Here is a 27103-nt window from a genome sequence, read left to right as displayed (position 1 = left end):
AGGCGTATTTTTACAAGTTTCCCGCATTTTACCAAGTTTCCCGCTTTTTTACGCGATTCCCGCTATTTTATGATTCGCGCGCATATATTCCCGTTTATTTTAAGATTTTAAGATTTATGTTATAAATTTAATACTAATACTAGGAACAAACTACTATAACTATAAGGTAAATATATATAAATATTATAATAATTTAAAATTATAATTAGGTTTAAGACCTAATTATAATTTTTTTAAGTAGTTTACTGTCTTCGTTTCTTTGCTAACTTTCTTCTTTTCTTTGCTAACTTTCTTCTTTTCCTTACTAACTTTCTTCTTTTCTTTACTAACTTCATTCTTTTCTTTACTAACTTTCTTCGTTTCTTTACTAATTTCTTCTTTTCTTTACTAACTTTCTTCTTTTCTTTACTAATTTCTTCTTTTCTTTACTAACTTTCTTCTTTTCTTTACTAATTTCTTCTTTTCTTTACTAACTTTTTTCTTTTCTTTACTAACTTCTTCTTTTCTTTACTAACTTTCTTCTTTTCTTTACTAATTTCTTCGTTTCTTTACTAATTTCTTCTTTTCTTTACTAATTTCTTCTTTTCTTTACTAATTTCTTCTTTTCTTTACTAACTTTCTTCTTTTCTTTACTAACTTTCTTCGTTTCTTTACTAACTTTCTTCTTTTCTTTACTAATTTCTTCGTTTCTTTACTAATTTCTTCTTTTCTTTACTAACTTTCTTCTTTTCTTTACTAACTTTCTTCGTTTCTTTACTAACTTTCTTCTTTTCTTTACTAACTTTCGTCTTTTCTTTACTAACTTTCTTCGTTTCTTTACTAACTTTCTTCTTTTCTTTACTAATTTCTTCTTTTCTTTACTAACTTTCTTCTTTCCTTTACTAACTTCTTCTTTTCTTTACTAACTTTCGTCTTTTCTTTACTAATTTCTTCTTTTCTTTGCTAACTTGCGTCTTTTCTTTACTAACTTTCTTCGTATCTTTGATATCTTTCTTGTTAATTACCTTATTTTCCTTTGAATATAAGTTATTAGTTTGAATTAACCTTTTTTCTTTTTTTGTTTTTAGGTACATAGCTTTTATTAAAGCTCCCCTGTGTCATGATTTATTCTTTGTAATTTCCTAAATCTTCTATGTTGTTAAGTTAATAAATTTAAAAAATAAAAAAAAAAATAAAAAAAAAAAAAATAAAAAGGAATCCAAAAAAAAAACAAACACCTAAACCAAAATAAACCACAAAAGAAAAAACAAATTATATAACCAGGAAAAAAAAAGAAAAAAAAAAGCAGGAAAAAAAAAACCAGGAAAAAAACCAGGAAAAATAATACAGGAAATATAAGACGTTCCAGGTGAAAAACGGGAACAGGAACGGGATTTTCCCGTTCCCGCTTTTTAAAATACGGGAACGGAAATTCCCGTTCCCGTTTTTTTCCAAGTCCGGGAAATGAATCCCGTTCCCGGAAATTCCCGCTTTCGTTTCCCGGAAAACGGGAATTGTCACAGCCTAGTCTTAAGTCATTTTAGAACACGTTGGAAAGAAGAATATTTAAAGGATTTACGTGAACACCACAAAGTCTCCAAAGGTAATGGATCTGGACAAATCAAATGCGGAGATGTTGTCTTAATTGACGATGCCCCAAAGTCGCGAATTTTATGGAAAATGGAATCATAGACGAAGAGAATCTTTCTTCTGACAAAGAAGTCAGAAGCGCTACGGTACGTTACAAGCAGAACAACGAGTATAAAAGTATAAATAGGCCGGTTAACAAATAGTATATCATAGGAAAACTCGTGTGCAACATTACATTTATTTTTACCATATGTTATCATGCCTCGAGACTATAAAAAGAACCACTTCGAAAGCAAAAACTTCCAGTAAAGATATGAAAGATGCATTACGTTTAATTCAAAAAGGAAAAAGTATTAGAGAAAATGCAATAACTTCAAAAAATACCCTATCCAACGCTTTGTCGTTATTGGAATTTTTTTGCTTGATGAAAATACAAGACTTACCCCGAATTATTATGTTAAAAGAATATTTACAGACAAGCAGGAATTAGAATTAAAAGAATATATTTTGACTTGTTCAAGAATGTTCTATGGCCTTCCAATTTAAGAATGTCGGTGTATAGCTTTTGTATAGATGTATGTATAGATTTTGTATAGATGGTGTATAGATACTTTTATTATATCTTAACATTTGGAAATAATAATTTGTCATGACAAATTAAACATAACATAATTAAGTAATAATGTAACATTATTACTTAATTATGTTATGTTTAATTTGTTACTTACTTAGTTTTCAATAAATTAGTTAAAGAAAATATCTAATTTTAGTTTTCTAGTAATCAAAGATAATGGCTCACTCCTACCATTTGCTACTGGTTCACTCCTACCCATGAATGGGTAGGAGTGAACCATTAGCAACACCTGCGTTGTTGTTCAAGCTATTAAAAATCTGAAGATATTTTGATATTTCATGTATAACTATTAGAAACCTAATACATTAGGCAACCTTAGGCTCTTTATCCTATACTTTTTCCACTTTTGGTTTTCTTGATATAATCGATTTAAAAAAAAGTGGCTCACTCCTACCCATCCTCCCCTATATAGATACAAATATAGTTCTTAAGTTAAATCGCAAGCTCGACTGATATAAAGTTGATTTAGATAAATTTATCATCTAAAGGCTAAAAAGGCTTCATTTAAGGGTTTTTAGTTCTGGGGGAAAGTGTGTGTGTGTGTGTGTGGGGGGGGGGTACTTAGAGATTTAGTGAGATCTCCATTAGAGTTGTATGAAATTAATATATTTTTACATACTGAAAAAACAAATATATTTATACATACTGAATATCTAAACACTTTAGCTTAATACTTTTGAGGTGAAATATTAGATGACGCCTGATAAAAGCTTAATGAAAAATATGATGGGAATTCGGAATATTCAAATGTGAAAAAACTATAGGTCATATTACCTACCATTTTTTTGATAACTGTAAATTTTGATAACTAAAATGTGTCAACCTAATTTCATTTAGATTTGTTGTTAGAAATGTATAGTAGTTGTAAGTGGCACTTTCAATATCTGTTCTTTGTTTTCTAACTTTGTTTTTGCATTTTTCTCATATTCTCGCTCTAAATGTTACTAAACTGGGGGCCAATGCTATAAACATAAAAAACGAAGTTTTTTCCGTAAAACACGAAGTTTTTACCGTAAAAAGCGAAGAAAAAAAAGTCTATTGCTATAAACATTCAAAAAATTCCGTTTTTAAGATAAAAACTTCGCTATTAAATCCAATGCTATAAACGAACCAGGAAATCGCCTTTTCAGATAAAAAATGCGTTATTTTGGAAAAAAAAACTTCAGATAGATTTTTAATCTCAATTGTAGATTTTCAGATAGATTTTTGATCTCTATTTAAATAAAAATATGTATAATTACATGTATGTATATATATATATATATATATATATATATATATATATATATATATATATATATATATATATATATATATATATATATATATATATATATATATATATATATATGTATATGTATGTATATATATATACTACTTACAATAGTTTTATTAACTTAATACACTAACATTGAAAATAGCTTCTCCTACACTGTGTATAACATGACAGTCTCAGAGAACATGAAAAAAAACATTTGTGCCAATAAAATGAAGAAATGCCATTATCTGGAAACGTACTGAAATGCTTTTATTTCGCTTAGTATAATGTTGCAAATCATCTTTGAGTCTAGTTTCTAAAAATCTAATAAGGCTCTTGGGACTCGAAAAAAAAAATGAAATTGAAAAAAAAAACAATTTTAAGTAACGTTTTAAACACCACCCAGGGCCGGCGCGAACGCGTAATTTTTATTTTATTTATTTTTTTTTTTTGGGGGGGGGGGGGGTGTGAGTCAAAAAAATTGCCGACTAATTTTTCTTCTTCATTATTATGTAATCATTTTAGTATAGTATAGTTGATTACTAAAGTAACCAAAAATAAGCATTATTTTAATAATATAAAAATTCTTATTTAAAAAAAAATGACATATTTTGAAGACTTTTTTTTCAACGGGTTTAGAAATTTCCTAATAAACATTTATTCTCCGTTGTTTTACTGACGCCCACCTTTCAACAACCCTTTTTAAATCAATTTTGTCCAACATATCTTTATTAGTATTAAGAAGCATCATATTTTGAAGTCGATCAGCGTGCATTGTGGATCTTAAATAGTTTTTTATCAATTTTAGTTTGCTAAATGTTCGTTCATTTGATGATGTACTTTTAGGTGCTGTTAACATTAATCTTAATATTTTATTTATAGTTGGCAAGATTTTCTTGTGCATTTCTGATACATTAAAAATATCTGATAAATTTGAAATATCTTTACAATAATGAACCAACACTAAAAATTCAGAATGAATTCCTTCATAATCATCATTCCTTCATCATCACAGCCTGGAGGAAATAATTCTATAATTTTTTTAAAGTCATCTACTAAGTATTTGGTACATAATGGTGCTTCTAATAAATTAAATAACGATTCAATGGCTGAAATACATTTTTTTAAATGCTCAGAAGACAAAAAAACTAGAGAATCTAAAACTTTATTGAACTCTGATCTATAAAATGTATGAAAATCAAACTCTGTCTGAGAATTCGGATTAGTATCTATGCTTTTTGGCAATAGTCTTCTTCTATGAACTCGTTTAAAATCAGACTCAGGATCAATACCTAATTGAAGTGCATAACTTATTGAACTTTCAACTAAATTATCCATAGCTAGTTTGTCATTATTAATACTGTTGAAAATCTCAGTTGAACTGTTTAGCAACATAAGAGCAAGTAAGTCTTAAAAGCTAATCGTAAGTCTTAAATGTTAATCGTAATAGTTTTAAAAAACTTAAAATGCTGTAAAAAATTGAAAGTAAATATTTTAAAATGTGATCGCAAAAATTAAATCAGTCTGCATCGCCAACTAAGGTCATTGAATCCGCTTTGTGCCGACCAAGATTCAGTGTTTGGGTGGGGGTGTCACACCCCTATGCACCCCCTATCTCTGGCCCTGACACCACCTCTCGAGGCAATCGGTGGCGAAGCCCATTTTCTGCAACTTCGAAATCTAAGTCTTCATCCGAAAAAATTAAAGCCATGTTCCTATTTTAATTTTACACAGTTTTTTTAAACACCAAATACTAGAATGTAAAAATATTTATAAAAATAGAATAGACAGCACAGCCTACTTGATAACTAATAAAATTTATTAAGTAGGCCTACTAAATAAAAATTAAAATAAAAATTTCTATCAATGACGTATTACGGTTAAAAAAAAGTCCGTGAATTTTAGTGACGTATACGTTTTATGCTTTATAGCAGGGATGGCCAGACTTTTTGGCACGAGAGCCGCTGTTGCGTTAAAAAAGTTAGTCGTTAAAAAAGTTTATTAAATGTGAAATCTGCGCATGCGCAAAGTCATTAAAACTTTTTTAACGCCTAACGGCGTTAAAAAAGTTTGCCCGTTAAAAAAGTATTCAAAATGGTACCGTCAACCGAGGTAACTTTGGTTGCCGGGGTGACTTTGTTGACCGGGGTCAATTGTTGATTTTTTTTTAAATTCCTAAAATTTAACAAAGATAACATGTTTTAATTTTGTTAGAGATACCAACAATATATATCGACTATTATATCAGCAATTTTGGTATATCAACAGTTTTTGTGAATATAGCACAGTTACTTCGTAGACTACATTGAGTTTATTTTGGCATCTATTGACACTTCTGATACATTTGAATTCTTAGCCGGTGAAAATGCCGAGGAAATATAAACGAAAGCGTGGTTCAAGAGCATATGCAACTTCATACAATCAAGAAACGTTGTCCAATGCTATAAAAGAATGTTTAACTGGAAGAATAAGCGTGAGAAAGGCTAGTCGACAGTTCGGAATATACGCTTCCCATTTGCTTCAACCGCTGGACGTTGCTGTTTTCCGTCCGCTAAAGATAGAAACGCGCATCAAAAAATCAATACCAAAAAATCAGTTCCTCGGTCTTCTTGCTCTACTGCAACGTCAATTGAAAAGCGATAATTTGAGATCTGACTTCAAGGCTAGTGGAATATTTCCCTTCGATAAAAGAATGGTCATGAAGCGTTTGCCACAGGTTAACAAAGACATTGGAGGAGGTACCGGTAGTACTGTTAAGGAAGTATTCCATGAAGATATAGGTCTATTAGTGAAGGTATAGGTCATTGTGGACAGGATGGGAAAACAAATCGCACCAGAGGGAGAAAGATCACATCTGGCAAAGCGATAACACCGCAAGATCTGGTGAATAACACAATTCCTACCACATCAAAGAATAACAATAACACCAAGAATAACAGTAACACCAAGAATAACAAGAAAAGGGCAAGAGTTGAACAAGTGTCATCATCCTCAGATTACGGTAATGACCTACTAGAAAATGACTTTAAATGACTTTTGCACAATAACAGGGAGCTAGTTGCAAAATTTTTTGTCTATTTAAATGTTCTTTTTATGTTTCTCTAAGTGTTTAAGGACTGATGATTTTTTAAAACTCCAAAAAGTGACCAATGTTACCCCATAGCAGGGGTATTATTGATCAAACATGATAGAAACCTGGGGTAACATTGGCCACTTTTCGGCGTTTAAAAATAAATATTTGTAATAAAAAAATTTAAAAAATAAATATAGAGGCCTATAGCCAAGACCTATAATGTTATTACCACAAGAGAAAACTGTAAAAAATTAATAAGATTCAGAGATGTTTAAGAAAAACTGCCAAAACTGACCAAAGTTACCCTGGCTAACGATACTCTTTAATTTACGCAACCCTCAAATCCACAACAGAATATGCTTTGAAATTTTGATTAAGGCATTGGGAGGCATACTTTTTTTATTTTTGAGCAAAAGCTCTCAAAGAGAGTTGCAATCATTTTTTCCAAATTTTTTTTCCCTGTTATTTTCTAATTCTACAAAGTTATACAATTTTCATGACATTTTTTTTTTCATTTGACCTCCTCATAGTATCAAAGCTTTTAAACTCCTAAATAAATTATATTTCATGAAAAAATAGAACATAGATACTCACTTCTAAAAGAATTATACTATACTAACTATAGTAATATATACAAAATCAAATATTTTTAAATTCTCATATTATAGTTCAGAAATATTAACATTTCACCATGAGCTCCTGTTAAGCTATATCTCTTTGCAGTATATACATTTCCACCTATACTAAAAAGTCTTTCACTCTTCACAGAAGATGGTGGGCAGCTTAAATACTTTAAAGCAAGCTTTGCTAATAGTCACATTTTGGTTTTCTGTGATTTCCACCACAACAAAAAGATTGCTTTCTTTGTCAATAAGGTCTTCATTTGAGTAGTGTTGAATTTTGTTTAATAAAGTTTCATTTGAAATTAAAGTTTGTGTTTGACTGATTTGTTTAGAATTAAATCCTACATGTTCTTCAAAGCAATTGTCAAAACCCATTTCTACTATATCTTTCTATTCATTTAGTACTGTACCATTATTTTCATATTCTGAGTCAATATTTTCAATGTCACAAGCTGCAGACCAATCATTTTCAGTAACTTTGATGTTTTTTATATTTTCATGGGTTTTAATAAGCTGAATGGTTATGTTCTCAGTACTTTTTTTAGCAGCTGAAAAGGTGTTTTCATTTTTGAACATTTTAAATTTGAATCTGGGATCAAGAAATATTGACAAGATGATGTTATAGTTATCAGTATATTGTTTATTCTCCATTGAATTAGTTGTCATCAATTAAAGCTTTATTAATGAAATGTTTCAAAAACTGTATCTGTGGTATAATATCTGAGACAATAGAATTTCTTTCACTCAAGGGAACTCTTGTTTTGTGGAAATCTTTTAGCAAAACACAAAACTGTCCAATAATCATCCATTTGTTTGCATTTAATAAAGGAAGCTTACCATTTTCAAGTGCATATATGGTTAGAGTTTTCCTTTGTTCATAAATTAGTTCTAACATATGACAGGTACTATTCCACCTTGTTGGAACATTTTGAATAAGTTTGTGCTTAGGAACATTGTTTGCTTCTTGAAGAGCTTTAAGTTTAGAGCAGGCTTGGGGAGAATGGCTGGAATGCCCAACAATTGAATGCCAGTTTACAATGACATTCTTGACAACTGTTTATTCAAAAATACACTCATTAATTACTAGTTGCAGTGTGTGTAAAAACAAGCCATACTATCATATGGGCTATCTTTAATAGCCTTAACAATATTTGTACCATTATCTCTAGCTATTAAATGAATTTTTGAAGGTGATATTTTAAATTCAGCCATAATATCTTCAATCAATTCAGCAATATTTGCTGCTGTATGCCTCTCAGGAAAAGGAGCTACTCTAAGTACAACAGTTTTCTGATTAAATGTATTGTCTAAACAGTGACCTGTCAGGCTAATGAAGCTTTCATTTGAACTACTGGTCCATATATCAGTAGTAAAGCTTATGAATTCAGCAACTGAGTAAACACGGACAGCCATTTTTAAGATAAAGTATAAAATAATTTCAGCAACTGAATAAACATGGACAGCCATTTTTAATATAAAGTATACACTAATTTTTATTATTTTACATACCCTAATGAAACAATGCAACTTTTTTAACGTCTAATTTCATTCCCTAACGAACACTCCTTTGACCATACTGCGCATGCGTAACGCATGTGCAGAACTATTTGTTAACTTTTTTAACGACTAACTTTTTTAACGCAACACCGCATTCAAATACTTACATGAACCGAAGAGCCGCCTTAAATAATTCGTTAAGAAAAATTTTCTGCATTCTTTTTTTAAAGATATTTTGCCTTACAAAAAAATTAGAAACTGGTGGCAAGAAAGTGCTGTAAAATCCTCCATAAAGTTAAACTTAAATTTTTATGAAAAGAAGTAAATCTTTCTAAAGAACTTTTTCTAAAAAACTTTTTGTGTACAAATTTTATGTTTACAACTAGTTTTTATGTCTAAATTAAAAAATGTCTTATTTTTATGTCTCAATTAAAGAAATTTTTTTTCAAAGTCAAAAACTTTACTTTAAATGTAAGCTTGTTTAGAATTTCAAATTATCTTTAGTGTTTTGAAAAACTCATTTCAATCAAGTTAAATAAAAATCTGATTCCCTTTTACTCTCACACAAGAAAAACTAGTTATAGAATTGTTTTAAGAAGCATATTCACGTCATAAGTTTTTAAAAAAGTAACAAAATTACAAAGTTATGAATTTTCCAATCAGGCACTAAGATTCTGAACTTTACTGGTAAGTCTCTTAAAATCTGGCTTCAAGCTTGTAGTTGCTGTTCTAAGTAATCCTGACAAATGCTCAGTGGTTAGATTTGCACGATACTTTGATTTGACAAATTTCATAGTGGAAAATAAAGATTCACATGTGTATGTTGAACCAAAAATTGAAACAAATTTTATGCTAATCTTTTTCAGTAGGGGATACTTAACCTCAGGCACTATCTTCCAAAATTCCAATAAAGTTAGTGTTTTATGCAGCATCAGAAGATTTTGATCTTCTTGGAGATCTAATAGTTCTGTTTCAAATTGAGATACTTCTTCAACTATGTTTGATGGAATTGGACAACCATCACCAATAATATCAATTAAAAAAGGATTTATTATAAATCCTAAAGATGATTTAAGTGCATGCAAATCTATAAACAAATTCTGTAATTTTTCCCTGTATGATTCAATCTTATGGTCATCATACTGAATTGAAGGATTAGAAATAATCATCTTCTTCATTTGAGGAAAATGCTTAAAGGTTTTTAAAGTAAGATCTCTCTGAAAAAGGGTAATTTTTTTTTGAAAACTAAAAATAGTCTGAGCAAGATCAGATATAATTTTTTCTTTTCCCTGAAGAGATAAATTCAGACTTTGTAAATGTTGCATTATATCAGTCAAAAACAAAAGATCTTGCAAAAAGTTCATATCATCAAGAATTTTAAGTCTTTTTCTTTTCAATCAAAAAAGATTTAATTGGTTCTAATAATTCTATGAACTTATATAAAGCATCACTACTTGAAAGCCACCGTACAGCACAGTAAAATGATAGGTCATTTGGTTTGTCAGCAAGATCCAATTCATCAATAAAGTTTTTAAACTGTCTGTGATTTTTAGCATTTGATCAAATGTAATTTACAATTTCTGTCACTGATTTTAGAACGATTGAAAAATTAAAATGTTTTGCTACTAAATGTTCTCGATGAATCAAACAATGAACTGGAATGAACTCTGGATACTTAGGATCACTTTTTAATAAACCAATAAGTCCAACATGTTTGCCAACCATTGCTGGTGCACCATCTGTAGCAACACTAACAAGTTTGTTGATAGGTGCATTGGCTTTAAGTAGAACTGTTTCAAGAGCTTCCTTTACATCAACTCCACGAGTTGTATCTTTTAGCTAAACCCAATCTAGTAATTCTTCTTTCACAATTACATCTGATGTTACATACCTAACAAATACTGCCATTTGAGATTTATCTTGAACATCTGTTGATTCATCCAGAGCTAAACTAAATGCTTCACAGTTTTTTAAGTCATTCAACAATTGCTGCTCAATATCAGCACTTATTTCAGATATTCTTCTTTCAATTGAATGTCGAGAAATAGGAATATGTGAAATTAACCTTTGGATTTTGCTATTTTTAGGATCTAAAACTAAGAGGCCTACTTAATAACTAATAAAGTTTATTAAGTAGGCAAACAGCGATAAATTCTTCGAGTTTTCAAATTTTTATACGTAAAAGTAATTTACTTAAAAAATTGTGTTTATACGAAAGATTTTTTTTCTCGAAAAAAACTTCGAATTGTTTATAGCATTGGCCCTTGGTTGTAAAAACTTTTTAAAGAGCTTTTGTTATAATATAACCGTATATATTAAATTCGGTCGGTTTGTGTAATTAAATAAGTAAAAGAAATGGAGGCGGGAAATTTGCCGTTTGCGGTGACATTTATAATTTGCTTTAGATTAAAATAAGCTGGCCTGTAGGTATGTATACAAAGTATGTACCCTGTCGTAGCAAAAAGAAGTCCAAGCTTAACTTATATGAAATTTGTGACGCCACCCCCTTCTAAGAAGTAAATCCTTCGTATTGGCCTATTCAACGTTATAAAAAGAGCGATGTTTAGGAAAACAGTGCCCTAGAAAAAAGCAAGTCCAAAAACTTGCTGAAAAGCAATGTGTTTTTTCAAACTTTCCGAAAACTTATCCTTATTGACTCACTTTTTTTTATCATGACAGGGCAGTATACCTAATATAGCTTTAAGTGGATAAATAGTTGGATTAAAGTTTGAAAGTAGCAGAAAAAAAGAAATTTATCAAAAAAGTTCTTTAAGTTTCCTTACAGTTAAAAAAATAGAAAGCTGTTTATCTTGATTGTAGCACATTATTCTAATTCTTAAATATGTTTCTTTTTTTTTTTAAAAGTGCATTTTTAAAATTTTAGATAGTAATTGACTTTTCTTTGTTTACCAAAATGTCTGATCATAGAAAGAGATACAGAGATCATGATAGTGAAGGTATTTTTAAATGTAATAGATACTTTTATTTATTTGATACAGTTATAGTTTATAAATGCAGTTCCTAAAACTTAATAAATTTAAGATTTAATAAATTAAGATAAGATCATAGCAAAATACATGGTTACAGAATGAAATAATAATTAAATATGGCTCATACACAATTTAAATCATTATCAGTGTATAAATGGAGTAAATCTAGTGGAGGTCTTCAGTAAGGCTTATTATGGACTGTTTTTTTAGACTAAATAACTCAAATTTTGATATAAATTTATTCCAAAATATCAATTCTGTAAAAGAACTCATTAATTTTTCATTTTTATAAAATCTCTATAAAAAATCAGGCCTTTTTTTTTTAATCTCATTTTTGTAAAAAATGACATTTTTGTAAAAAATGTCTTCTAAGTTGTCAACCTATATTATTGATATATATGAGAGTTTTGTATTAAATGAAAACAAATTTATAGACTTTGATATTTTTCTACTTCTTTAACTTTTTTTTTTTTTTTTTTTTTTTTAACCTTTTCCAGGTTTTTAAATGCAAGAAATACTGTCCAACTGAATCCATAGTTTTACTAAGAGTTAAGAAATATAGCAAGATAAATAAGCACTTGCAAATGTGTTGAACTTGATCCTTTTTACTAGATAGTTAACACAAAATGTATTTGCTTTTGAAAATTCATAGTTTATTATAAAAAGTAAAGAGGACTTGACCAGCTTATCAATTTATGAATGTTATATGCTGAACTAAACAATGAAGAAAAAAAAAATCAATATGTTATGATTTCATTGAAACAGTAAATGCTTAATACTTTTTGGGATTTTCATTTCTTGGCCGACTTGCAGTTGTCATAGCACAGACATAATCAACCATTTTTAAGGGTCATTTCAGTTGTGGCTCTTATCGATTTGCTTTCTAAGTACTGAGGACATAAAATTTCTAAAACCATTTTATCTATACCATCCTACAGACCACTGTATACTGGCATCTAGCCAATTTTAAACAGATTTTTATGATCATTCTATAGCGTTCATAATATTAAAAAAAGCAATCAGCCATTGAAATTTTTATGATGTCATTTAGCTTTTCAATTCGTGTTCTGTTCAACCTTCCTTTATAACCTGACATAAAAAAACAACTAACTGTTAAAGCAACATTAAGAACTTCTATCATAGTATTAAATAGTTGGCCATGAAAATATTCAGGGTATCATAAAAAGCTGCATCCAGAAAATTGATCTTTGCACCTTAAAACAAAGTCAAAAAGTAAAAAGTATCTGAAGTTTAGTAAAATAATCATATATTTAATCATATGTTAAAATTTTTTAAAAAAAGAGGTTTTTTTTTTTACTTTTTTTTTTTATTTGTTTATGAACCTTTTTAATTTTTATTTATTTAAAGTAAATCTAAAAACTATATAAACTTATTTTTGACTTTCTTCTAAGTTCTAATTAGTTTTCTTACTAGAACTTATTTTTAGTGAAAAAGTGTTTTAAAAGTATTTTGAGAACAAAAACATTTCTTTTACAAATTTAGCATTAGGAGGACGTGAAAGAAAGCGAGCTAGAGGAAGTCCATTAGCTGTAGAAGATCGATTGGAGTCACTTATTACTCGTGTTGGAGAGAAGGTGTGTTTATTATCAGCCATAAATACTTTTTCAAATGGATACTCATAGAGAATTTTATGTTAGACTTTACCTATTCATTACAAAATCTGAGTTAACCTATTCATTCAAAAATCTGACTAGGTAATCACTTTTATTTTTAGACATGATTTAAAAAAAACCATAATGTCAGTTAAAATAGTTAAACTATAAATTGTAAATAGTAGTGTGTTAATAATCAAGCTTTAACAATACTTAAAGAATTAGAATGAGGCAATAGACTAGCTAAAGCTGGAGGTAAATCAGACTGATTTTTTTTCAATGAAATCCTGCTTTATTATTCATTAGTATATATTACAATATATACTACAAACTCTGAATGGATTTTAGCTTTATAAGGCTGTAAGTGAAACATCATCCCTGATACAATCATTAATTTAGCAGTGATTTATAAACTTTTTTTAAAATTAATTTGGAGAACACATTGAAAACTACTTTAAAATAGCAAAGTGTATAAAATGTGGAAGGAAAAAAATTACCATAAAAACATCATCTTTCAACTTATCTATCTTTATCTTTATTTTAAAAAAGAACTGATAAAGAAAAATAATCCATGATAGTTAACTGATATAAGTATTTGTATTAAATTGTGCTCAAATGTTTATACCACATTGGTTCTCTATATATTGTTAAGTATTTTCAAGTAAGTAGTGTTCTCCAAATACATTAGTATAATAGATTTTAAACTTATTACTGATTTTATCTATGTATTTTTTGCTAATCTTATTCTCAACAGAGTTTTATATTTTTTAATTTGTTTATCATTTCTTAGAGTACATCATCTTTGGAAAGTAATTTAGAAGGTCTTGCAAATGTGTTAGTAGCTGATATGACAGATTATAAGCAAAGAATTTTGCAAATTCTTTGCACATGGTATAATATTTAACAGTATTTCTGTAACTTGTAGCTTTTTTACTTTCTAAATTAGTTATATTTTTTTAAATTTAGTGTATAACTCGAAATTCTCTTTTAAAATTAATATTCTTTCATCTATAGGGAGGCAATTTTACTTATGCCATTGCACACTTTAAAATCAAGTTTGAATGTTATGAAATGCAAAAATCTGTTCTTATCAATACAGATCTTTAAAAATTTTTTGTTTTACTATCTACTTTAAATCTCATCTTTATCTCAAGTAACAAAAGCCTTTATAAATTATTTTGTCAATAGTTGTTCATTTTTGTTTATGCAGGTTTATGCTACTCTTATATGTCTTATTATTTTAATTATATTTACATAATGTAAAGTTTTTACATAATGCATGTTTGTACCAATATCTTTATTATGACTACATGTGTATTATGACTACAAGTCTACTTTATGATATTGGTTTAACATACATTAAAGAACTGTTGTTTTTTTTCAACTCAAAGATATATTTTTAAATCTATGCCAAAGTAGATGAGTATGAAGACATTTTAGTAAACTTGTGAAGGAATGGCTACTAAAGCTTAAAAAACAACATTTCCGTTCTGATTTATTTAACAAAGTTACTTAAGAAATTTTTATAATATAATAACATAATTATTTAAGAAATTGTATACAGCTTTTAAAAACCTTGAAATATTATTTTTCAGGGTTTCTCTATAAGCTTTAATATGAAAAAGTTGGTTAAATTAGTTTGATAAAGCATTATTAGAGGGTTACTACAGGTCCTGGAAAATCCTAAATTTCAAGTTCTGTCTTGAAAATCCTTGTAAATCCTGACACTTTGGAAATATAGTTGGAAAATCATAGATTGGGTAAAACACCCAGTGTTTACCGATTTTTTTGACCTGGTTCCATATAAAAATTACTTTCTCACTTATTTTTTGATAAACTATCAAACACAAAGTGTGATCGTATAGATGTCCTTAGAAAGAATGACCTCCAATAATAAATAAGGGAGCTGTAGTCCCCGAAAATCAAAAACGGCAGCCACTGGTGTGTTCCCTTTGTTCACACCCCATGTTTTTGAACTTCCGCCAGTGTTTGTCTATATGTTTTCTTTTTTGAAAAAATATATTCTCTCAATCGTTTTTTGACTTGAATGTATAAAATTTATAAAGACAAAAAAAAAAATTTATAAAGACAAAAAGAAATTTATAAAGATAAAAAAATAGAAAATCTAAAAAATTTATACATTTTATGTTTAATTTGGTATGCTAAATTTGGTTTTGATCCTTACTCATGTAGTTTCATCAGCTCAAACTTTGTTGCACCTACTCAGTGACATTGTATCACCTTATTTATATAACTCTTAGTAAATTTGGAGGCAATGACTTCACTGGTTAGCATATATAATAAGAGGGGGAGGAAAAGATCAGTCAGTACCAACATTTGCTGTAATAAAAGTGCAAAGAAAATTGTAAAGAAAAACTAATAGGCTAAGCTATCCTGCTATCATGCTAAGCTCTTTTGCTAAGCTATCATGTTAAGCTATCACACTCTAAGATATGTAAAATTAAAAGCAATTTATATTGCTGTATTATTAATAATAAAAGCATTTAAGAAATAACAGAAAGATAAGCAATAAATTTGATATAATTTTACATACCAAAAGCTGTAATTCTTTCTTATTGAGCTACCGTGTTACAAAAAATATTTTTTGATCCTCTTTCGGGCAAGACTTTGGGCGAAAATTGAAACTCTGACTCATCAAAGTTAAAATTGCACTTGGATTCATAAAGGATATCTAGATAGTCTTTCTTTTCAAGTAGCTTCTAATGGTTGAAAAGTACTATTTAATTGCTTGTTGTGACACATTACCATTTATTTCCAGGTTTTAATAACCCTGATCTACCAAATTGATAAGGTCTATCCCTGTTTTATTTTCTCTATCAAATGTTCATCTGACAATAGACAGGACACAAGTGACATGATGGTGTCTTAGGTGACAGGATGAGCTCTGCTTTGTGCATTGATTATGTAATTAACCAAAACTTGCTCCTCATCTTCTGTCAAAATAGTGCAGGGGCCCATTTTTTTGACCATACAGGCTTTTCCACAAATCTTGTTTCTCACGGTTGTTCTAGGAATGCCACAATGCTTTGATGTACCAATTGTGTTTCTTTGACTGCTAAAAAATGATAAATAAAATAAGTAGCTTCCTAGGCAGTAAGAACTTATAGTAATCGTTAATAGATATTGACATTCTGTAAAGGCAAGTATAGTTTAAGCTTACCCCTTTTGTTTTTTAGTATATCCATCTCTAGTAGCTATTCTAGATGTGCTTCAACTTTTTTAATTCATCTTTAATTTGATTATTTAAATAAAATATTTGAAATTCAAATAATAGTTGCAAGTTTAAATTTAGTATCTACCAAGTACTAAATGTAAAATTGGTTTTAAAATTGTTTAAACCTATTAAGAAATCTAAAAATAGAAAATAAACATGTATAATATTATTAATCAAAAAATGAAAAAAAATATCTCTATATGATGATGTCAATTACTATTTAATGATTTAGTTTAAAAATATATCATAACTGATTTAGCCGGTTATTATGTGGCTACTTTAAAATAAAATTGAGCCATATGCTTATTGACTTATATGTCACAGTTTATATTTTATGATAAGGACAAGAAAAGTCAATTTTTTTAAAAATTTTTTGATGGCGATTACTAGCAAGGAAGTTATACTGCTTCCAGTGTTTGCCACAACTATCCCACATCTTCCTTTTCAAATTCATTCACTAATTCTATGTTTATAAGATATTCCTGCATCCTAATAACACCTTGAAAATGAAAAAGAAAAAAAAATTAGATTATAGACAACATGTTTTTTGAGTGATTATCCAAAAGCATTTCTAAAATTTGTCATGAAGCATTAGGATTTTTTATAACAGTTTTTTTTCTAAAAAATTCTGTGCATTTTTTTTTAAAGTTTCTATAATCAAATTTTTGTCCATTATACAGCTATTCACGAAAGTTTAAACGATTGCAGAATTTTCAAATCTAATCTTCGGTTTTTCTTGAATAAAAATCTAACGGAAATAGATATCAAAATAATTATTTTTCCAATTTGGTAAATAGGTTATTTGTTAATAGAATAAAAAAAAGTAGGCTTTGACTCATTACCGTTTACTCAGAAATTTCATTTAAAGGTAGGTTATACAAATTAAGAGGTTTCACAAAAGTTTAAACGATTTTATTTAGGATCAATTATTTGCTAATTAATTGATAAATCCGCTGCAAAATTTTTTTTCGCAGTGAATTTATCAATTAATGAGCAAATAATTGAGTAGTTTTTCAATGAAAAAATTCATCACAACATCATCAGGCAGCTTTTAATTCATTAAAAATCAACTTAAAATATTGTGAATTTCAAATTAATTTCAATTGCGTGCAAATCGGTCGAAAATCAGTTTCTAGTGACATCAAATGGCAAGTTATTGGTATGGCGCGGACAAAAAATCACACAAACGTTCAAATAGGCAAAATACTTAACATTTCTGAATATTGCGTTAGAAAAAGCATTAAAACCTGGGAACTTACCAAGGATGTCTCCGACATGCCGCATACTGGGAGACCATCCAAACTCAACAACCGTGACAAAAATGGTATATTCAGAATGAGCAGAGAAAACCCCAGACTCAGCTACAAAAAGCTAGCACAAATATTAAATGAGTCAAAAAATAATCCAAAAGTTAGCAGAGAGCTCGTGAGACGAACATTGACGGACAAAGGTATTGGAACGTACATATCTGCTAAAAAACCTATTCTTTCAATCATGGATAAACGTAAACGACGAGTGTGGTCCAAAGAAAGGCTGGACTGGTCTGTAGAACAGTGGGCAAAAGTTATTTGGAGTGATGAAGCTAACTTTCAAGTTGTAAACCGCAAGGGAAGAATCTATGTCAAAAGATTTGCAACTGAGAAATATTCAGACAGGTTTTTGCAACATCGTCGACAAGGTAGTGGAGATTCGGTTGGCATCTGGTGATGTTTTTCTCACAAAGGTATAGGCTTCTGTGAGCTGTATGAAGGCCAAATTAATCAATACACCTACAGCTATTCACGAAAGTTTAAACGATTGCAGAATTTTTATCAAGTATGTTTTATTATTGTTTAGTAAAAAAAAACTGTAAAATAATATTGAATCAATTTTTTTTATTTAATAAAGAAAAAGTAATTAGCTTTAAAATAAATATGAACATATTATAAAAACTTTAATATTTAGTTAGAAAAAAACAATTACAAAAAATCATATAGGAAAGATAAGTAGCACAAAAGTTTAAACGAATTGCAACATCTGAACAAAAAATAAAAAAAAAAGCAGAATTAATATTTAAAGTGTCCTCCTTGTTTTTATAGCAAAGATAAACTCGTTTATGCATTGATTCAACTAATTTCATGCACATCACGCGAGCTACTTTTAGCCAGTACTCATTGAATTTCATGGTATGTCAGTTGATTGTCGATCCAAGATCAAATATTTTCAATGGGGTTGAGATCTGGTGATCTAGGGCACCAGGGCATCACATTGAACTTTTTTTCAAAAAATATTTTTTGATTGAGTGAGCTGTGTCAGCTGAAGCCCCGTCTTGTTGAAAGATAAGTTGCTTGCTTCTGCCATACAAGTGTCTGATTGATGGAACTAAATATGTTTCCAATGTGTTCTTGTAAGTGTATTGATTAATTCAGCCTTCGTACAGCTCACAGAAGCCTATACCTTTGTGAGAAAAACATCACCAGATGCCAACCGAACCTCCACCGCCTTGTTGATGATGTTACAAAAACCTGTCTGAATATTTCTCAGTTGCAAATCTTTTGACATAGATTCTTCAGTTGCGGTTTACTACTTGAAAATTAGCTATATCACTCCAAATAACTTTTGCCCACTGTTCTACAGACCAGTTCAACCTTTCTTTGGACCACACTCGTCGTTAACGTTTATCCATGATTGAAAGAATAGGTTTTCTAGCAGCTATGTACGTTCCAATACCTTTGTCCAACTATGTTCGTCTCACGAGCTCTCTGCTAACTTTTTGATTATTTTTTGAGTCGTTGAAGATTTGTGCAAGCTTTTTGTAGCTGAGTCTGGGGTTTTCTCTGCTCATTCTGAGTATACCACCTTTGTCACGGTTGCTGAGTTTGGATGGTCTCCCAGTACGCGGCATATCGGAGACGTCCTTGGTAAGTTCCCAGGTTTTAATGCTTTTTCGAACACAAGATTCAGAAACATGAAGTATTTTGCCTATTTAAACGTTTGTGTGATTTTTTGTCCTCGTCATACCAATAACTTGCCACTTGATCCCACTAGAAACTGTTATTCGACCCATTTGCACACAATTGAAATTAATTTGAAATTTACAATATTTCAAGTTGATTTTTAATGAATTAAAAGCAGCCTGATGAAGTTGTGATGAATTTTTTGATTGTAAACCACTTATTTTAACTTTATTTGAAAATAAAAAAATTTTCGCACTGGATTAATCAATTTATTAGAAAATAATTGATCCTAAATAAAATTGTTTAAACTTTTGTGACACCTCTTAATTTGTATCACCTACCTTTTAATGAAATTTCTGATTAAACAGTAATGAGTGGAAACCTACTTTTTTTAATTTTATTAACAAATAACCTATTTGCCAAATTGGAAAAAAAAAATTATTTTGATATCTATTTCCGTTAGATTTTTATTCAAGAAAAACCGAAGATTAGATCTTAAAATTCTGTTATCGTTTAAACTTTCGTGAATTGCTGTACAAGAATACATTGGAAACGTGTTTAGTTCCATCAATCAGACACTTGTATGGCAGAAGCAAGCAATTCATCTTTCAACAAGACGGGGCTTCAGCTCATACAGCACACTCAATCAAAGAATATTTTTTGAAAAAAAAGTTCGATGTGATGCCCTGGTGCCCTAGATCACCAGATCTCAACCCAATCGAAAATATTTGGTCTTGGATCGACAATCAACTGACATACCATGAAATTCAATCAACTCAGCATTTAAAGCAACTTTTGAATGAGTACTGGCTGAAGGTACCTTGCGTGATGTGCATGAAATTAGTTGAATCAATGCATAAATGAGTTTATCTTTGCTATAAAAACAAAGGAGGACACTTCAAATATTAATTTCTTTTTTTTTCATTTTTTGTTCGAATGTTCCAGTTCGTTTAAACTTTTGTGCTTCTTATTTTTCTTATACGATTTTTTGTAATAGCTTTTTTCTAACTAAATATTAAAATTTTTATAACATGTTCATATTCATTTTAAAGCTAATTACTTTTTCTTTAATAAATAAAAAAAATTAAGTCTATCATTTTACAGTTTTTCTTTATTAAACAAAAACCAAACATACTTGATAAAACTTCTGCAATCGTTTAAACTTTTGTGAATAGCTGTAAAGAGAACATAAAAGTTTTTTCTAGATATGATTTCTGAACTTTCCAGCAATTAGTTTTTGCTCTGCATGTTTTTTTAGTGACTATGTTGCATGACAAACACTGGATGTTTTACCATTTACCCCAAAGGTTTATAGAGCACTCTTGATGAGACACCTCAGTTTTGAAAACTTTTGTCTCATAATAGCTCTCTGAAACCATCATACCTTTTATCTTCTTACTCTGTTCCAAATTTACTAAAACTTTTTTAATGGTTTTTATCAGGGTTTTCTGAGAATAAAACAAAAATATTTATGAAAAACTTTGTTTTTGTCAATACAACCCACAAATGTTTTTTTTTACAATAAAGATAAAACAGGCAAATTCATGTTTTTCATTCATGCAATCAGAAGGAAATTAACAATTACAGTAATAGAAAAAAAGTTAAAACCTCTCAGGATTTAGAATTGAGTAGATTTTTAAAAAGTTTTGACCGTACTGTAAACTTCTCTCTTGAATTAACCCTAAATGTAATCCCTCATTTCTTGCCTTCTTCTCCTAAGTATCCCCCACATTCTTGTTGACTTTGTCAATGTGAGTATTAACAAAACGGATTAAGATATATTCTGCATTAATTTGAACTTTATTCTTTATAGGAGTCTGAATAAGCTGCTCAAAATTATCAGCTTTATCATATTGTTCAAAAATCTACAAACTGCTGCAGGGAAACTATTCCAAGGCTCTTTCCCTGTTCCCTATATCTTTTTGGAAATTTTTTTACACTCTATTATCATCCTATTTGTGTTTGTAGAAAGCTTCATTTGCTTCCAAACGTTTTAAAAAGAGATCTTCTAGGTATTTGAAAGTTTTGTGAAACAACTTGTTTCAAGGGTCTATTTGTGAGATATTCATATTCAGTTTAAGAAAGCTCTAATATGTTCCTGAAAATTCTATATTCAGTGCTGAGTAACTTTCCAGAACATTCTGGAAAGTTACTCAGCACTGCATATGAATCACAAACATTCTTGAAAACAGATATGTTTCAAAATGTTTACAAAACCAAGCTTTTCTAAAGCAGTGACCATTGCAGTTTCTACTGTAGCAATTATTCAGAGTTTGAATAATTGCTACAGTAAAAACTTAGCAAGTTTCTACTGTAGCAATTAGTTGACAAAAATCAACATTTATACATTTTTTGCAATTTCAATTTCAATCTCTAATTATTTAGAGATTGAAATTGAAATTGCAAAAAATGTATAAATGTTAATTTTTGTTAAGAATTCAAGATTTTAGGATGAAGGGTTTATATTTGACAAAAGATTTAAACAGTTGTGAATTTTAAATAGTTTGTAAGTAGCTATTAGTTTTTTTAAAAGTATAATTTAAAATTACGATATTAAAGTTAATTGACAAAGTTTCTTTTTAAGTCTGTAATTTTAAATTTGACATCATTTTAAGAAAAACCTCAAATATTAATTTGTTGTTCTTTCTTTTTTTTTTATTTCAATTGAATGAGATATCAGGATATCTAAGAATTGTTTTACTAAAACAACTCTTGATTATCCAGAGAGTATGTAGCAGTTTTAATTTTTTTTAAAACAGGTAATTTATTAAATACCTGTTTTAATTCCAGAATCACTCTACTATAAATTTATAATTTTGAAAAATTTTAAGTTTATGATGACTATTTAGATGCTATTCCAGTAAATTAAAGTTTGTATATTGTTTAGTTATGCAAGTGAGACTTATATGCGTCTTATATTTTTCAGTGTTACAAATTTACCTGAGAAAGCAACTATATATGCAACATTGGTGGGATTGCTTAATGAAAAAAGTTTTGATTTTGGAGGAGAGGTATCATTAAAAGATAACTTTAAAGTTGGATAAATCCATGCCAAATTAGTCTCAACCACAAAAAAGAAAATGACAAGTACCTCAGAGTTTAAAATTTTTTAGATCCTAAACTTAAAGGCTCAAACAAGTATATATGGGGTATACCAATTGTCATGAAGGGCAATCATAGAAAGTGATCAAAATTTTTTCCTAAGCAATTAGATTGTTAGTGGCCCTTGATGCTGGGACAACAAATTTTGAAACCCAGAGATTTTGAAGATCCCTAGAAGCCCTAGCCTGATCTGAAAATATTAATATTAAAATGTAAAAGATAATTAAACTAATGATGACATAAGGAAACAGATGTCACATTACTATCTTAGATTGCCTTAAACTTATGTTAGAGTGAATGTCTAGAATATCTATAGATCCTTAAGTATGTCTTTCTACTAGACACACTTAGCCAAACCAAATGTTATAAGCTTACCATTTTAAAGTCTCCTGATAAAGAACTTTTTCTTTCTTTTTTATAAATAAGATGAAACAAAGATTTATACTTGTTCAGAGATTCTAATACTTGTTCAAGCTTAAGATCTAAAAATTGATTGTTTAGCTTAATTGTTAAAAACATTTTTCAAAAATTGAAATATTTGTATAATTTACATTTATTCTCTTTAAATTGACTTCCTTACACAAATTTGTTGCTTTTTTAATTTCAAATACTGACAGTATTTCCTGAATCTGCTATTTAAAAAGTTTAGTTGCTGAGAAAATCCCTAAATTTCATCAATCAGTAAGTTTATCCTATTTTGTAAAAAATGGCATTTTATGAAATCAATAATTCATAAAATTTTTGTATTTATCAGAGTAGTATATATTAGCATGTTGCATGTTTTTGTAAATAATCAAAAAGCCATTGTTTAATTGTGACTACCTCTGTCAGTGTTTTTCATAAACTACTATATTTACTGTCAGTGTTTTTTATAAGCTTTTATATATATGCCCTTATTTCACTGTGAGCCAGAGAGACTGTCTGGTTTTAGGTGAAGCACTAGGTGAAACCTTTTTTTATTAGTTTAGTATTAAAGTAAAAGTAACATTGCCTATTTTGAAATCCAATAAGCAATCATTTTGATTTTTAATATACTCGAAGCAACTTAATTTCATTGTTTGCCAGACTTATGGTATGAAATTTGAATTAGAACAGTTGTGAGCAGTGTTCGGGTGGTATTAATGTGCCTTTCCCACAGACTTTATCTAGCAAAGAAGATAGGTTCAATCAAATCTGAGGATTTAATGTCATTTAAAGTACAAATCCTTCATTACAATTTGTGAATTTGTACACTAGTAGTACCTGATACAAAAAAAAAAAAAAAAAAAATTTATGAGGTTTGCTGTTTCATTTCTTTTTTTAATATTATTTCTTTAGCTTACTTATTTCACTTGATGTAAGCCCCATTTTTTAAGAATTTCACCATGATTTAAATTACCCATGGTTTAAAAGTTGTCACTAAAATTTCAATGCAGAAATTTAGTTATTTTTTAAAGCATTTATTCAAGTTTTTTCTTAATTGTTTAAAATATTTTCGTTTAAGCATTTATTCAAGGTTTTTAATTATTTCAAAATATTTCTAATGATCAATATGAACTGATGCTAAACTAGTTAAAAAAGTTTTAATCAAGTGACATGAGTTAAGACCTGGTTCAAATAGATTTAAAATATAGATATTAAGAATCTAAGTTTTATTTTTATGGTTTTTTGAAAATGGTTTGTCATTCAAGATAGAGTTTTATTCTATTTCTTCTTGACTTTTTTAGTTTCTTGAGTTGACAATGAGTAACTTGAAAGAAGTTATATGCAGTGAACAATGGGATAGAGCTCGCCTCATGGTATAATATTATATATATATATATATATATATATATATATATATATATATATATATATATATATATATATATATATATATATATATATATATATAAACATTTTCATTGATTTCAGCTTGTTAAATGAGCTTAATTTGTGTCATTTACAAATATGAAAACATGAAAAAAATCAAGCAGATTAAATAATGTACTAAGGAAACTATATTTTTTGCACTGTTATAGTCTTGTAGTTGTGGCCATGTCTCTGGATTACTAACAAGAAAAATCTGACTTAGTTTTAGTGCATAAAAATATTTATAGAGTGTATTGTAACAAAATCTTACAAAGTATTTGATTGGAAAGAATCAATTTTTTTAATAAACTTGTCTTAAATCTTTTTTTTTGCTGACCTGTGTAAGGCTGTAACCTTATGACTTTTGTAATCAATAAGTAAAGAATCAGAAAAAAGTGCCATATGAGGTTCTTACTTAGGTACCGTAGGTGTTCTCTCATTCTATTCAGTGTTTCCTATCCTACTTCGGTATCCAATTTTTTAAAGGATTCTATTGTTATAAGAAAATGAAGTCATTTTAAGGAGCACTGCAGATGTTTGGTGCACTGAAAGACTATTTTTTGTGCAGTACACAAAACTATAAATAAAGAAATCCATGCCTGTTATTTCATAAAAAGTCGGCTTGAATTGTTCATTGAGGCAGAAAATCTTTAAACAGTATGTCTTTACCATCCAATATGCCCTATGATATACAGTAGTAAAATGCAAAAGATTTGGTTCTGGTTCCAAAACAAAAGTGTAACAAACAAAAACTTTATTAATTGCAAATAATGATTGTATGGTTAAGTAACTCTTAATTGATCTTGGAGACAATCTATTGTGATTTGGGGATTTTGTTTTAAACAATGAATTTCAGTATTTGCCAATGTAATCCAGTCATGTTTTTTTCACTGCATAGTTTTTCTAATCAATAAATGGCTATTGATCTTTAAATCTACTTAAAAAAGGAAATTTAAGGTCCAGACAAAGTGAAAAGCCAATCAAACACAGCCCTAGCAATAATATCCAGAATGTATTGTCTGCATGCTGAAGATAAAAATTCATTTATCAAAGGTTTTCTGTACTATTGTTATAGCACCTTTATGAATACAGGTATTAGAACTTTTTAATTTCAAAACACAAGCCAGCTAACCACAGACACCATTCCAGCTATGAAATAATTTAACTTTTGCTCTTGCTGTAATGTTCCATGGGATTTTGGGATGCCTAATAGTTTCTCTACATCTATTCAAGACACAATTATTAGCAGGTGACCATAGTTTGCACAATCAAAATCAAAAAAGTTTGGCATCAAAATGAGCTACAAGAGGCTTTTTAGGTAAAAACATACCTTTGATGATGTCATTAATTAAATGACTTGTCACTTTTCTAGCTCAATATAAGGAACTGGTTGAAAGAATGTTTTTCTGTTTTTATTCTAACTACCCTTAGGGCTGGGCAAACAATTAACTTTGATTCTCTAGGTGTTGCTTTTTTGTAATCTAAACTTACTACAAGCAATTGATTATCAATTGAACACCATTTCTCAAATTTATTTTTAGATATTTTTTAATGAAGCCAACAAGCTGTCTTTCAAATTCATATCTAGTTTTAGTTTTGTAAGGCATTGATGATGGTAATTGTAATATAAAGTTCTTCAATTCATTAATTAATTGTGTCTTGTATTAATAAATTATCATCTTCATAGATATAGAAATCATAGATATCTCTTTTCTATGTTTAGCTATTGCCTGCATCTGAATCTCTGTGTGTTTTTGTTTTTTATCTTTTTTTATTTTGAACTCTATGTCTTCTCCTACCATAATCATTTTCCTAGAATTTGATGACATATTAAACAGTTTTCTCAAAGTATTCAGAAATGTATTTTTAAGTTCAGTTTGTTTATCTGTTTACCTTATCTTCTTTTTTCCATATGAAACATTCTGCTCATAATCCTTTTAGTTTACTACAGGTTTGGTGTTTGAGTTGCTGGAGTGTTAACTATATGCCAATTTGGGAAAACCTTGTTGGTAACATTTGAACAACTTAATGACTAACTTAGTTTGTTTGATTTCAAATCATAAAACAGATAAAAAACCTGTTCATTAGTCAACAACTGGTTATCATTACATCAAGAACATGAATCTGTTATCTAAACATTTGTTGACGATCATGTTGGAGTAGTTGTAAGCCAATTGCATGACAAAAATAAAATATTAAAATTAAATTTTTTTAAAATAGTGTTTAATAATATATTATTAGAGTAGTTAGTAATTAAAAACTATAGAAACTTAACCAAAAGTGATCAATAATCAAACCATAAATGAGCTCATTTATTTCCAGAAATTTTATAAATTTAGTTATTCTATTTAATTTCTAATGTTGCATCAAAATGTGCTAAAGTGTTTTGTGATATTTAATGTAGTTTTAAATGTTAAACAATTAAGTTTAAAAAAAAGTGCTAGGCTATTTATGCAATTCTAAAAATCATTTCAATTGGATTTCCTGGAAAAACAGTTTGGCAGCATTATGAGAGTTGTTTCCCTTTTTAAAAATTTTCCAAATTGTAGAAGATGTGACAGTCAGGGGTGCTAGGTCTGATGAGTATTAAGGATGATAAAGAACTTCCAACTCTAATTCCTGTATTTTTTCCATTGTCATTCAAGTAGTGTGTATTGAGCATTATAGTACATTATAACAAATTTTGTTGATCTTTTCACCAATCTTTTTCACCAAGTTTTTCTTTGAGTTTTTGTATCATTTT

General features: G+C 28.8%; 4 protein-coding genes across 6 annotated transcripts in view; 2 read left to right on the top strand and 2 right to left on the bottom strand.

Annotated features, from left to right (window-relative positions):
• Positions 1-27103, top strand: part of LOC145183212 (uncharacterized) — a 36724-nt gene that overhangs the window by 6827 nt on the left and 2794 nt on the right. The gene's annotated exons all lie outside the window — the stretch shown is intronic.
• LOC149893059 (general transcription factor II-I repeat domain-containing protein 2B-like) lies at positions 9314-10018 on the bottom strand. Its single transcript, XM_090089162.1, has one exon. It carries the CDS (start codon positions 10016-10018, stop codon positions 9314-9316), a length of 705 nt encoding a protein of 234 aa, XP_089945288.1.
• Positions 10032-11328, bottom strand: LOC149893058 (zinc finger BED domain-containing protein 5-like). Its single transcript, XM_090089113.1, has 4 exons — positions 11316-11328; positions 10557-10759; positions 10330-10493; positions 10032-10194 (listed from the first exon to the last, which is right to left on the bottom strand). The coding sequence occupies exons 1-4, from the start codon at positions 11326-11328 to the stop codon at positions 10032-10034; spliced, it is 543 nt and encodes a 180-aa protein (XP_089945239.1).
• Positions 10985-27103, top strand: part of LOC145187369 (nuclear cap-binding protein subunit 1-like) — a 49701-nt gene continuing 33582 nt past the window's right edge. The window contains exons 1-6 of one of the 3 annotated variants that reach the window (XM_090088270.1): positions 10985-11081; positions 11539-11611; positions 13148-13239; positions 14048-14148; positions 22355-22439; positions 24237-24308. In XM_090088270.1, coding sequence (XP_089944396.1) covers positions 11569-11611; positions 13148-13239; positions 14048-14148; positions 22355-22439; positions 24237-24308 — 393 coding nt within the window. In that variant the 5' untranslated portion in view covers positions 10985-11081; positions 11539-11568. Of the gene's footprint in view, positions 11082-11454; positions 11612-13147; positions 13240-14047; positions 14149-22354; positions 22440-24236; positions 24309-27103 lie in introns of those variants that run through there. The other 2 variants (XM_090088262.1, XM_090088275.1) reach the window with 2 other exon arrangements.

The sequence above is a fragment of the Hydra viridissima genome, unplaced genomic scaffold, assembly GCF_058129835.1.
Source record: "Hydra viridissima isolate aposymbiotic clone 2 unplaced genomic scaffold, HvirCarnegie_v1 scaffold_1, whole genome shotgun sequence".
In the NCBI taxonomy this organism is placed as follows: domain Eukaryota; kingdom Metazoa; phylum Cnidaria; class Hydrozoa; order Anthoathecata; family Hydridae; genus Hydra; species Hydra viridissima.
This window is presented reverse-complemented; position numbering and strand designations above follow the sequence as displayed.